General features: G+C 37.7%; 1 protein-coding gene across 2 annotated transcripts in view; it reads left to right on the forward strand.

Annotated features, from left to right (window-relative positions):
• GYG2 (glycogenin 2) overlaps positions 1–8,793 on the forward strand; it is a 42,529-nt gene extending 33,736 nt beyond the window's left edge. For both annotated transcript variants that reach the window (XM_030572139.1, XM_030572149.1), the window contains exons 5-9: positions 20–146; positions 1,214–1,436; positions 2,908–3,048; positions 4,641–4,751; positions 7,309–8,793. In XM_030572139.1, coding sequence (XP_030427999.1) covers positions 20–146; positions 1,214–1,436; positions 2,908–3,048; positions 4,641–4,751; positions 7,309–7,470 — 764 coding nt within the window. In that variant the 3' untranslated portion in view covers positions 7,471–8,793. The remainder of the gene's footprint in view (positions 1–19; positions 147–1,213; positions 1,437–2,907; positions 3,049–4,640; positions 4,752–7,308) is intronic.
• Positions 8,794–13,583: the final 4,790 nt, after the last annotated feature.

Below are 13,583 nucleotides of genomic sequence, written 5' to 3' on the forward strand. Positions count from 1 at the left end.
AATTTTATTTATTCTCTAGGTGGTGATCAAGGCTTATTAAATAGTTTCTTCAGTAACTGGGCAACAACAGATATTGGCAAACATTTACCATTTATCTACAACTTAAGCACTAGTGCTATCTACACATATGTTCCTGCTTTCAAACAGTAAGTAGTATTACTAGTGAATGATTACAATTCTATACCACCCTTTAATGTATTTTCCTACTTATAAGAGAAAAGGATAGTGACCCATTCTGACACTTGATTATAAGTTAGTCTAACGCAATAGTCCACAATGTGAGGTCATGTGACAAGAAGTTGGAATACAGTAATGCAGAGCCTCTAGCATCTGCTTTGATACAGAATACCAAGATTTCTCAACACTTAGTATTATTAAATAGCTCTTGCAATAGAGAACAAAGGTAAAAGCTGGAACAGTATTACAGGTTTTGAATTGGTATATCTTTGCTGATATGTCACTTCAGTGACACTTTCCTTATATTCTACAGACCACAGATTACATAATGGCACAGTTCTGATATTCTTACTGTAAAAGTAGCCCCATTGCTTTTCATTAGTTTCTCACAGTGTAAGGGTATTGAAATCTGTCCATAAGACTCTTCCTTGAAGCAAAATTGGTGCTAGCAATTATTATATGATTTCAAATGCTCTTTTTTCTCTTTAATAAACTTTTGTATTACAGTGTTATAAGCATGACTATATAAATTTTTTTCAAAAATGGGTCGTGAATTCAATGATCCATTAGTGTGAATTATGATGAACTTCTTGTGAAGCTTTGAGTGGATAACTTAAATACTGGAACCACAATAATCAATAATTTTGCTGCTTTGATATTCAGAAAGTGATTTTTTTTATTAGTTTGGAGTGCAAGAAGAGATGATATGAAATTTAATCTTTCAGTTTCCTTCATGAACTATTTCCATTGGAATGAGCAGTAGGAAACAGTAAAAGACTGCGTTGTCACTTTCCTTTCTTTCAAGCAAAGCAATTCAGATTAATAAGATAAAGTAATTTAATTCAATAGCTTTCAATTATTCTGCATAACTCAGATCACATCTGGTGATATTTCATTGACCTCTTATTAATGTATTATCACGAGTAGTTGCAAGATGTGTCACCTGCCATAGCACCAAGAATACACATTTCTTCTGAAATGCCAATCAGAATGTATTCATTTCTATACCACAACTTCGTATTTCTCTCCTCCACAGTTTTGGCAGGGATGCAAAGGTAGTTCATTTTTTGGGGTCAGCAAAGCCCTGGCACTACAAGTACAACTCTCAAACAAGAACAATTATGCAGGATGGCTCCACCTCAGGATCTCAGCATCAGTACTCATTTCTTGTACTCTGGTGGAAGATATACTATGCTAGCATATTGCCTTTGTTAGAAACACTTCCAGAGATGGAAGACATGGAATCCCAAGGACAAAAGGTAAAGTGGTATCTTGGAAAGGAGACTAACGGAAATATGCCAAAATGAAAACACCAACCAAAATTCCATAAATAAAAATAAATTACCATCTTTTTTGCATGGGGAGATGAGTGAGATGGAAAAGCATGATCGCTTTTGAATGGCAATAAATCTGCAGTGACTTTTGTTGTTTTTATTAAATGCAGATGTTGTCTAGAGATGGATGTGATAACTATACCTCCGTGCAAAGTATTAGCTTATTATTATTAGTGCTCCAAAGATTTTTCCTTTATATCAAAAGTAAAGACAGTTGATGAATAATGTTTGTAAACTGACACTTAAACCTTCCCAAAACCTCTCTCCAAAAGCCTGGCAGCCATATTTTCGGCTAGTGTAAATCAGCATTTCTCCACTGTCTTTGATTGAGCTAAGCTGATTTACATCAGCTGAAGACCTGGCTTCGGAATACAGTAACATTACCTTTTCAGAACTGCATTGTAACTCTTTGTATGAGGGTCATAGCTTCTCAACTTATTGAATAAAGTTGCCCTGAAAAAGGTCTGAATATTTATGTTGAGGAAAGAGTTTGCTATAGCTTTATAGCTGAAAGCATGCTGTAAAGCTATAGCAGTTTGGCACCTCAATTTTAATTTAAAAGTAAAGCTTTAAAAAAAGAAAATAGTTTCTCATCAAGAAATATACTCTTAATTTGCATATTTAAAATGGCTAGCGTAGACTAGTTGCTGATAAGTAGATTAGATTGTGGTTTCAAAAGAGAGAAAGCAGCAAGTAGAAGTAGTGGGGGCAGAGAATACTTTGATTTTGATTGATACACATATTATTAATTGCATCTCCTTGGTACATGTAAATAGATTTTCACAACTGTGTTTAGAATTGGATGATCATCATAAAAACTTCAACAGGCCCGTAAGATCAGTTGGAGTGTTGCTTCTGATGTGAAGAGCATTGGTTTGTAAAACCTTTCTTATGCCTAGCAAATTGGGAAGGAGAAGAGAGGAAGGGGAACTGCAGGTTATGGATATTTGCAAATTTTGTTTGCCTAATTTTTGTCCCTCCAATACTTGGTACAATAAAGAAACAGTAGAACTAAGCTAGTATGGAAATTGAATAATTTCTTCTCAGTGGATGGGGGTTGGCTTTAAGGTTTGTATTAAGGGCTTGATCCATCGCCTACTGAAGTCTATGGGAGTCTTTCCATTGACTTTAATGGGTGTTGGATTGGCTACAAAGTTTGGGTAGGAGATTTGCACTCAAACCTATGCCCCAGTCTGGGGATAAAAGAAACCTCTTCAGATTCTGTTGCTCTTTATTCCTTAACTTCTATAGAGCCTGTGGCAATCAACAAGAAAATACCACAATACAACCTTGTCATGAAGGAAGTGTAAATATTTTTTATAATCTGTTAAATCACATGTACCATAAAACAGTTTGTTGCAAAATGTTTATAGTGATGTGATTTTGTTTTTTCTAGCACATTTTCAATGGAGAGGAAATTAAACTGAAAAATGAGAATCCTCTTGTTATCAATTCTCTGCAAATCCCTGTGTTTCCAGAACAGACATCTGAAATGGACATCACTACTTGCCCACCTGAAGAGTTTGATACTAAAACTGTAAATACAAGTTTTTTATTTCTTGTGAATATCTGTGTATTTTACATATTGGTCACTACCAGTGATGGACATGTTTATGATGACACATACATAAACCTCTAAACAGAATTTAGTTTAGGCATTTGATCTTGATAACATCCTCCTCAATTTAGTTCTAGTGCTTGAATTTCACGCTGGATTCCAAAATAAATTCAAGTCTCATCATGAAAATGTATTGTCTTTAATCTTCAGTCAAGAATGGTTCTGATGTATCTGGAGGTTAAAAAAATTTGTATTGAACAGTGCCAAGAGAATATTTGACAGGTTAGTGAGTGCTAAATAAATCCTGGGGAAATTCTACTGCCAAATAACCTTATTGAATTACAGTATTCTTATCATTGTATACATTTAAAGCTGGAATTTTTTATCATATCTACAGAGATTTCTGTTTAAAACTTAAGTGCATTCCTCAAAGACTACATTCCTCTGATATAGATGTACCGTTCACTTTTGCAAGACAGTTTGAGTTCCTCTTTGAATACTTGTTTTACACTTGTGTATATCAATTTACTTAATTGGAATTGCTTATATGCTCACTGGAGTGAGGTCACTTGGGTGCACGTTATTCTATTCATCCTGGCACCTTAAAGCCTTGTCCATAATAGCACTTTCATACCATGCAGGGCTATTAGCTATAACATTTGTTTTATAATACTTGCTATATTATGGTAAATTGGGCAAAAGTAAATCAAATTGTAACTTCACTGTCACCTGCTGTTTGTTTTTACTGATTACACTTCCAGTACAGTGGTCAAATGAAATATATTTTTCCTAATTTTTAATGGCTAAATCTGTGTCAATGCTTCATAATGATACTATGTTTGTGTGTTGTAAACATATCACTATTTTAGTGTTTCTTGACCATTACTTTAGAAAAGTGTGGGTTTTTGTTTTTAGAGAGAAACTGCAAATGAGCTATTTGCAAGAATCGCTTTTTAAAAACTGAATTTATTTAAAGGATTTTAATTTTTGTTGGACCTTTCTGACGATGTTGGAATGTCGTTAGACCCAGACTATTACCATATACACTACTGGGTGGTAATTCTAAAACATGTTGCTTAACAACGTGGTTCTTTGAGTTTTTAAAAATATATTTAAATTGCTAGTTGTATACAAGCTACTTATTTAATTTAATTTTTCATTAAAATAAAATATGAATGCTTCAGAAGATCATGTAAATTAAGATTAAGGGTCTCCCACTTAAAATGGCCTAACTCCATTGATCTCATGGAGTTATTTCTGTTTTTTTCTGGTGTAAGTGAGAAGACACTCGGGCTTACGGGCTCTATGCTCTGATTGCCAGAAGAGGTGAATGTGTATTTCTGATAACTTATGAATACAGTTTCTGTACTTCATCTCTGTTATGGATCACCTTGGTCTACTCTTGTTCTGTGGATAGAAATTGCTCATCTGGCCTTAGAGCAAACTGAACTTTTAGCATTTCTTCTCCATCCCCCACTCCTCCAGCTGAAATTATTTTCTACTGTACAAATTCTGTTAGTGTAAAAACTGTGTTAAGAAAAAATAACAATTAATACAACTTTACATTTCAGCCACCTGTACCTCAAGTTGAAGAACACAATTCTGAAGTCAGTCTCCCTGAGCCAGACCAGCCATTAGAACAGCTTGCCTTCCATCCTGCCCCTCAGCAAACCCTGAAACTGGTATATGCAGCCCTTTGTGTTCCACCCTTGTTACAAGTCTTTGTGCATGTACTTCATTCTTTGCCAGCACAATTTTGGGGGAGAGCAGCTAATTATGATTTAATTTAACAAATAAGTATGTCTTAGCTAATCAGGCAGATATAGAAATGATCTCTCTGTATAATTTCTTAGCCATTTCCAGTCCTTGTTTATGAAGCTCTCTTTTTAATATTTGTATTTTTTCCATCTGAATGTATATTTCCCCCTGCCCCACCCGAAGTGGTAAATTTTGTGAAATTAGTCTTGGGTATCTTGTAACAAATAGTTGTTTCAATAATAATTGGTGCTTAAAGCTCAAATATACTATCTGCTGAAATTATTTAAGATGAAACATATAATAGGTTAAATCTTGGTTCTGTGGAAGTCAATGGGAGTTTTGCTACTGACTTGGACAGAGCCAGGATTTCACCCATAATATTGACTTTTCTGTCATTAATAATATCCAAAGATTAGCTTTAATCCATGTAATAAAGGTAAGTAAATGGGTTAGCATGTATTAGTAGGGATTATATGTTTACTTAAGAAATAAGTCCCAAATTTTGTCATACGTGCATATCTCCAGGGAGTAAGTATACTCTCTAAAAGGTTTTTTTCCTTGGTTGTTGGGCCTCAAGTAAGTGAATTGGGAGCTGAGCAGAAAGATACGGAGTTTTATTTTGAAGCTGCCTTATTATGAATTTCTTGCAAGAGTTCAAAGGGTTATGTGGACCCTTCTGAATGAGTTAACAATCAGTTCTCCTTTGCTTGTAACATCAGAGGAGCTGCTTCCCGGTGTACCTTCCTGAGCAGTGTATTCAGATGGAGCAAACTTTCAACTCCTACATTATCAGCTGCCATAGTATTTAGATGGTTGGTATTAAATCCACAATATTTTAAATTTGGTAGGTACTATATGAAAAGGCTTAAAATATTAGACAGAGTTTTAGGTTTGCAAAATTTCTGATGAAACATTATCTGTAATATACTTTACAAACATGACCAATAATATAACAGACAAGTAAGACAAAATCAATGCCAGATAAGTTTCCTGTGATTTTTTTTTTTTTTTTTTTAAAAATCTGATTTAGGAACTTATTAACACATGGATCTCTGCTGAAATCTTCCTGTGGTTCTTCAGTTTCTATCAGTAGTCGCATGTCAGGCATACACCATTAATACTATAGTAATATTGCTGTCTGCCCCACATGGTTTGGAGAGGCACTACATTAAATAGCTTCATGCGTGTTTTTTTTTTTTTTCACTAATTATTACTTAGGGGTTATGTCATGCTATAAGGGAAAATTTAAGATTGAAGTAATTTAGCAGGAGGCACTCTCAAGCTGAATGAACTGTTCTGTCCTTTTCTGCTTGTAAGACTGTCTATATTTTTCACTTGAATTCTCACTTTATCCTTTGAATGACTTGATTTATGATATACTGTAGAGTAAAGTAAAACCCCTATCTCCGTTAACCTGTGCATTGTGCATCACCTCTACATATAGATTTTATTTAAGCAGATGTTAGGAATTTTTACATTGTACCCTTTGCTATATATTCATCTGATCCTTGGTTTTTATTACTGACTTCTTTGTCAGGTCAATTGAAAAATTTTCTTCCCTACATTATACTTTCTTTTACATAAATGATGCTTAATTGATGTGTCCAGAAAGGAAGATCTCTTAGATCTTCATCTGGAGTCGAAGAGAATAGTTTGTTACAGATAGCATATATCAAAGATAAAATGTATGAAAATTGGCAGTTGCATTCTGGATATCATACTTGCATGAGTAATGGCTATTAGTATGAGTAGTGGAATACAGGTCAGTCTGGAATATTATTCTTGTTTAAATCATGCATGTGGAACAGGGTGGGTCTCTCATAGGTATTACAGAAATGAAATTCCTTTCACAGTACATTAATTTCCCTTTAATTGATTAAATTATGATCAGTACTTGTTCATTATCTTGTATTCACATAATAACCTTTGCTAATTGAGTCTCCAAACCAAAATTGGCAAATTTGAAATATCTCTCAGAGGTGCCAACTATCTGGGCATTGAATGGTCGTTTCAGGATGGTTAGTGAGACTGGTGTCCAACACATGCTGTTTCTAGCCTGAGTTCTTACTGCCTTGTCCATTAACTCTTCGGAGACCATACAAAACTCTGATCCCAGTCTGGCACTGGGATCTGCTAGTGTAGATACCTCTGTCCATGTGGAGTCCTGCTAAAGTTATTCAGACTCTACACAGGTGCAGAGTGTTATTCATATGTATCCTCATTAAAAAAACCTCATTTTTGTTGGCATTTCTGAATTTGCCAGATTGTGAGTTAAGACCAGAAAATATGTTTGACTCTTTCAAAGATACTTTGCTAAGTGATACAGCTGGGAAAATGCTCCCACATCATGGAAATCATAATGAACAATCTCTTAAGGTCATTTTGGTTTGGATGATTAAAATTTAGAAACTGATTTTAAGCCCATCGCTAAAATGAGGCTAATGAAGTGACTGCTTTGCACTGTCCTGTCTCCTTTCCTAGGATGAGACTACCCATCTTATTTCTGAGCTGTCCACTCAGCTGGAACTGGAAGAGCCAAATGCAGAAGAAGAACGGAAGAAGTGGGAGGAAGGCCGTATGGACTACATGGGGAAGGATGCTTTTGAACATATTAAAAAGAAATTGGATACATTTTTAAAGTAGACTTAATTGTAATGCAATATATTGACCAGGCACTGTTTGCATTTGTGGTGCATATGCAACCCCTGGGATGTTTTGTTATCTTCCTTTTGATATTGAAGTTAAAATGGACCACCTCTATTTTAAGAAAAAAATTGCAAACATAGCACTACTAATTTTTTAACTCCTGGTGCGTGCCTCATGTTGCTTGTTGACCTATAGTGCCTCATGAAATAGTAGTGCAGAAATTGTGAATCTCCACTTGACATCCCTGCATTAAGGAAAAATTCCTATAGTATTCTGCAGTAATATCAGTTCTAATATTTTGGATAACATTAAACTTCCAAAGGATCCTTAGATTAATATAGAGGATTTCCATCTTCAGAAAATGCTGCAAAACCTTTTTTTTATGAAAGCTTTTCTACTGGAACCAAAGTGACATTCACATCACCAACCATTATACATAAGCTGACAAAGGGGAAAAGCCAAAGGAGGAAACCCTGGCTCCACTGAAATCAAAACTCCCATTGACTTCAATGGGGCTAGGCCTTCACCTGGATACTCCAAGAAATCCACTTGCTCTTCTACTTTAGGTGGAAGGTGCTCAGGTACAAAGCTAGTGGGCAACAGTACAACTCTAAAATAGATGATAATGGTGTAACTAGGTTTTTTTTGATCATTGCAATAAACTGCTACAGGATTTTTATGTGTTACCTTAATCTGTAAATTCAGGGTTTCTTATGTTTTATTATGTATTTTATTAGCTAAATGGTTGTGAGAGAAAAAAAACGCTGCATAGGCCTTCATAACTAACTGTTGTTCTGCCTCATTCTGGTGCTTTAAATGAATTTGTTTACCAATGCTCCAAACTGCATTTCACAAAGGCACTAAATCCATTAGATGGTACTTTACTATATTGCAGGCAGTTTGGGTGCATCTGAGACAGGTAACTGATACTTATTAAATAAAACAGCTGTTTATTAGATATAAACTAAGAGCCTATTTCCAGAAACCAATAGTTACTGTCAGTGGGACTGTGCTGTATTAACTATACTTGTGAGGGTACTGCTTTGCAGATTTGGGCGTTTAGATTTAACTTTAATCACGTTGTTAAATAAAAATAAATACATTTCAGAAGACTGAGAAACTTGACAGATTTTTCTAATTTGGTAACTCTTGCATTTCAGCTTGAAACTTCAGCTCTGGTAATACCAGAGAGAGAAATTAGAGTTATACAACAGTTGATGCAGGACTTCTTTAAACATTTTGGGTCCTATTATGTCACCAGTTTTCAAGTTGCAGAACTATCTAATGAAATCATTTGGGAACTCTGCTTAAAAAAAAAAATCAGTGGCAAAATGTATCGCTCCTTGGTAAGAGGAATGTACACATGATTCTACTGAGGGAAAAAAAAGATAGTTCCTCCCCTTTACCCCCCCCAAAAAAGCACAAATTAATCCACTAGGAAAGCAGCAAGAGATCCAAAAGGGTGGAAGAAAGAAAACATTGTAAACCTTTTTTTTTTTTTTTTTTTTTTTTAATGTGTCTGTTAGGAATTATTTTCACTTTCATGAGTCTGTCTACCTCCACTTTTACCCAGCTTGTCTCTTATTTACTCTTATTGAAGTGATTTGGATGTTTAAGACAATTCTCAGTTTTATGAGGAATATTGCCAATGTGAGCTAAACAGTTTGAAGATTGTTTAAATCAGGAGTCGGCAACCTCTGGCACACGGCTCACCAGGATAAGCACCCTTGCGGGCCGGGCCAGTTTGTTTACCTGCTGCATTGGCAGGTTCGGCCGATCGTGGCTCCTACTTGCCGTGGTTCATTGGTCCAGGCCAATGGGTGCTGCGGGAAGCGGCGTGGGTCGAGGGATGTGCTGGCTACGGCTTCCTGCCATCCCCATTGGCCTGCAGCAGTGAACCGTGGCCAGGTAAACAAACTGGCCTGGCCCTCCAGTGTGCTTATCCTGGCGAGCCGTGTGCCAGAGATTGCCGACCCCTGGTTTAAATTGAAAGACTTTTTTTTAAAAAAAATGTGAACTCATGTTTTGTGCAGCTACATTTTGTGCAGTTACTACTACATTTTACTGGGCATGTTCATTAGGTTACAGGGGAAATTACTGACTTAAAGGGAAAATCAGTAATTCTAAAATATTTTTAGAGTAGGTTTATTAATACTTAACAGTAAAGTGAAAGGAGGGATCAGGGAGCTAGGATGTGAATTTGCACCCTGTGATGGCCATGCAGTATTTTTCCAAGAAAACTAGATTAATAGGCATGTCTGATGTACCACAATACCATGTACTTAATGAGAAATTCATCTTTAATATTTAGAATGAAACTTTGTCATTTTTTCTGGCTGGAGTGTAGAAAGGATTTGGTCCAGTTGTTGATGTTTTTTCCCCCAACCTGTTGGAACATTGGGGAGGATGAGCTCAGGAAGGATAGTGCACAGGGAAGAAATTTGAGTCACTGGTGCTTGACCTCTTTAGACTAGTTGTGTTCTTTTGAAACATGTAAGACATGATTTTCAAAAGTGCTCCTACATGCTTAAATAGGACAGGAATAGCTGAATAGTTGCTTTTGAAAATCACACCCACATTGTCCTAATGCACCTGGTAGTGGCAAATTCTGCTCATGTTAGGTTAACGGTTCAAAGCAATTTCTGTGGTTACATACCAGCTACAGAGGAGGGATGAGGTGATGTTGATCTGGGAACCAAATATTCAATGGCAGACTGCAACTATTGTGAATATGAAAGAGGCCAGACACACATCCATGAGGTGAGAGTTGAACAATATCTTTTTAGAGCAAGTTTGACTGTGGGAATGTAGTGTGAATTTATTTTGTAGCTGCGGTCTGAATCTCCACCAAGTCTTGTGAATTTTAACCTGTCTATAACACTGATGTTTGTTAGGCTCTGCTTATTATATTAACAACTTCATGATATTTTGTATAGTCACTTGTTACCAATGTTGCTGAAGTTCTACACTGCCATCTAAACAAGGATCAGGGCTCATAGCCATAATTACAGAATCAAACAGTGAAACTTACCACAGAGCAGAAGGCTCACCCAAGTCTCTACATATCACTTAAGTTCCTAATGTGTTTAAGAGATGAATAGGTCTTTGCACTAAGGTGAATGTCACACAGAGAAATCAGAAGGGAAAAAGGCTTGAAATAATCATGTCCATCACACGGCTGGTGCAGGATTACAGTTCAAATTTCCATTGTGGCTGGGGAGTATCATTCTTTAGTGACTAGTTACTTTTAAATATGTTTATTAAATTGGTACTCTGGTGTCAGCGGTATCTGGTGAACAGTATTTGCAAACATAAGCCATGTTTGTCTGCTTAGTGATAGCTAGTAGGAATAAAGTTTTTTCAATCACTACTCATGGACTAATTGCGTTTCCACTCATTGTTTTGACTTACATTTTCATTTTATAGAAAAAAGTGTTTCCCTTTTATTTGTTTTTTTTCCCCCACGATGACATGACTGAATACATTCTTTTCACATGAGAATGTTGTTTAGTTTCAAGTTGTCATCTCATTTTGTTTCGAGGAAAACTCGAGAGAGTGATTATTTGTTAGAGCTGAGTACACTGTGAATTTTCAAAGTGTGTGTTGAAATATAGTTCAGTGTCTATCTTAGTGGGAATCTATCACTTTATTGATTCGCCTCAGAGGGGTGTCTGCTTTGATGATGTGGGAGATTCAAGTAGGATTTTTCTGCAAGAGGCATTGGTGTAGTCACAGAGTAAACTTCGAGAATGGATTTTCCCCTGAATAACAGATCTTTTCTCAATGTCATTTAGCAAGGGCTGTATATACCTACCACTTGTCTCTGCTGGACATATTGTAATAATGACAAGGATATAGAGGTAAATGACTGGCATAAAGAGCTCCTACTGTCCAATCTACTACATCAAGAATGGATGAGCAATTAATGGGGTTTTGAAAGGCTATATTAAAATAAAGCTCTCAAGGGGCTACTGGGAGAGCGTCCCTCTTTCACTTAAAGGGGACATCTTTATTTAATTAAAACCTGCTCGTCTGTCTCTCACCTCACATGTTTAAGATCAAAAGAATTAATCCCAGCTAGAATCAGAGTAATTCTAACTTGCAGTGTAACCATCAATTGGGTGGCTTAGGCCTTGTCTACACCACAAAGTTGCAGCACTGGTGAGGGAGTTATAGTGCTGCAACTTAGGAGGTGTACACATCTGCAGGGCATCACCAGCGCTGCAACTCCCTGTTTGCAGCGCTGGCCGTACACCCGTTTTGTCTCAGGTGTAGAGGATCCAGCGCTGGTGATCCAGCGATGGAAATCAAGTGTAGACACTTACCAGCGCTTTTCTTGACCTCCGTGGAATAAGCAGGTATCCCAGCATACCTGAGGAAGCGTCTGGTAATCAAGCAGGTCTCCTTCTCCGGTTTGCAGGGGGGTTCGGGGAACGCGAGAGCAAACCGCGGGGAAGCAGGTCTCCTTCCCCGCGGTTTGCTCTCGCGTTCCCCTAACCCCTGTGCAAGCAGATCTCCTTCCCCGCGGTTTGCAGGGGGGTTTGGGGAACGCGACAGCACACCGCGGGGAAGGAGATCTGCTTGCACGGGGGTTCAAAAAACACCGGAGCAAACCGCTGGGAAGGAGACCTGCTTGCAGGGGGGTTCGGGGAACACCGGAGCAAACCGCTGGGAAGGAGACCTGCTTGCACGGGGGTTCGGGGAACACGAGAACAAACCGCGGGGAAGGAGACCTGCTTGGGGGGGGGGGTGTTCGGGGAACACTGGAGCAAACCGCGGGGAAGGAGACCTGCTTCCCCGCGGTTTGCTCTCGCGTTCCCCTAACCCCCCTTGAAGCCGCCCAACAGCGCTGTAGTGTGGCCACATCTAACACCACTTGCAGCGCTGGTTGCTGTAAGTGTGACCACTCTGCAGCGCTGGCCCTATACAGCTGTACTAATACAGCTGTAACAACCAGCGCTGCAAAATTGTAGATGTAGACATACCCTTAGTAGTTAGGATCTGGTGTAGGTGGGCCACAAGTGGAGAACACTTAGGTCATTTCCCCAGTACCATAGTAATAGGAGTGTGTAGCGCTATCCTTGTAATAGCTCTTGCATCCATTTCCTAATATCATGCCCGAGGCCTTTCAGTTTAAATATTCTTGGAAAGTAGGAAGACTGTTTAACCTAAGGCCAGGGCAGTCCCTCCTGTATTTTGCTGTGAATTTTACATCTATTTTGGTTTGAAAAGCTGGAGCATAAAAATATCTAGTTCTTCTTTCCACTGGTATTCTATTAAGTAATAGGGGCTTGTACTATTAACAGTGGTTGGTCTTATTTACAAGCCTCAGGTAGGGCCGCTGTTGAGGGGTAGCTACCAAGGCAATTGCCCGGGGCCCTACTCCACAGGAGACCCTGTGTGGCAGAGCTTGGGCTTGGGCTTCAGCTCTGTGCAATGGGGCTCAAGCTTTGGCTTCAGAAACATTGCAGAAATCCAGTATGTGAGCAAGTAAGGGACATGGTTGAGGGGCCCACTCCTTAGTTTCTGCCTGGGCCCCAGCGAATCTAACACCATCCCTCGCCTCAGGAAAGATGTGTTGGTTCAGTAGGAAAATGTCTGCAACTATTTTTTAACATCTGTTTATCTTGTCAATTCCTCTCCTGAGCTGAAATTATAATTTATCCCATCTCGAAATCTTGTGATTTTTTTTTTTGCAAATACAATCGATGAGAAGATGGTCAGCAAATAGAAAAATCTTCTCATTGATTTTAACATCTGTTCTTGCATTGGTGTGAAAGTATTTTACCTCAATTTGATTAAATAAATACATAAAACATTTTGCTTGGCTCTATTTTTTTTCTTGTGTGATATATCTGGGGTATTTTAAATTGTCATTTTAAAAGTATCCCTCCCAAACTAGTCATATTCTTATGTTTTCTGAATTTTCAGTGCATTATAAATTCAGACTGCTTCATGTGAACTTTTTCCCCACCTGACTGACCAATAAATGGGTAATTTTCTTAGAGGTTTTAATTGAAAATGGTGGCAAGCATTTCATCACATCATTTCTGATCCACTCCAAAATAAACTTTTAATTGGGTTGCATAATAACATGGCTATAAATTTAG

Source organism: Gopherus evgoodei, chromosome 1, assembly GCF_007399415.2.
Source record: "Gopherus evgoodei ecotype Sinaloan lineage chromosome 1, rGopEvg1_v1.p, whole genome shotgun sequence".
In the NCBI taxonomy this organism is placed as follows: domain Eukaryota; kingdom Metazoa; phylum Chordata; order Testudines; family Testudinidae; genus Gopherus; species Gopherus evgoodei.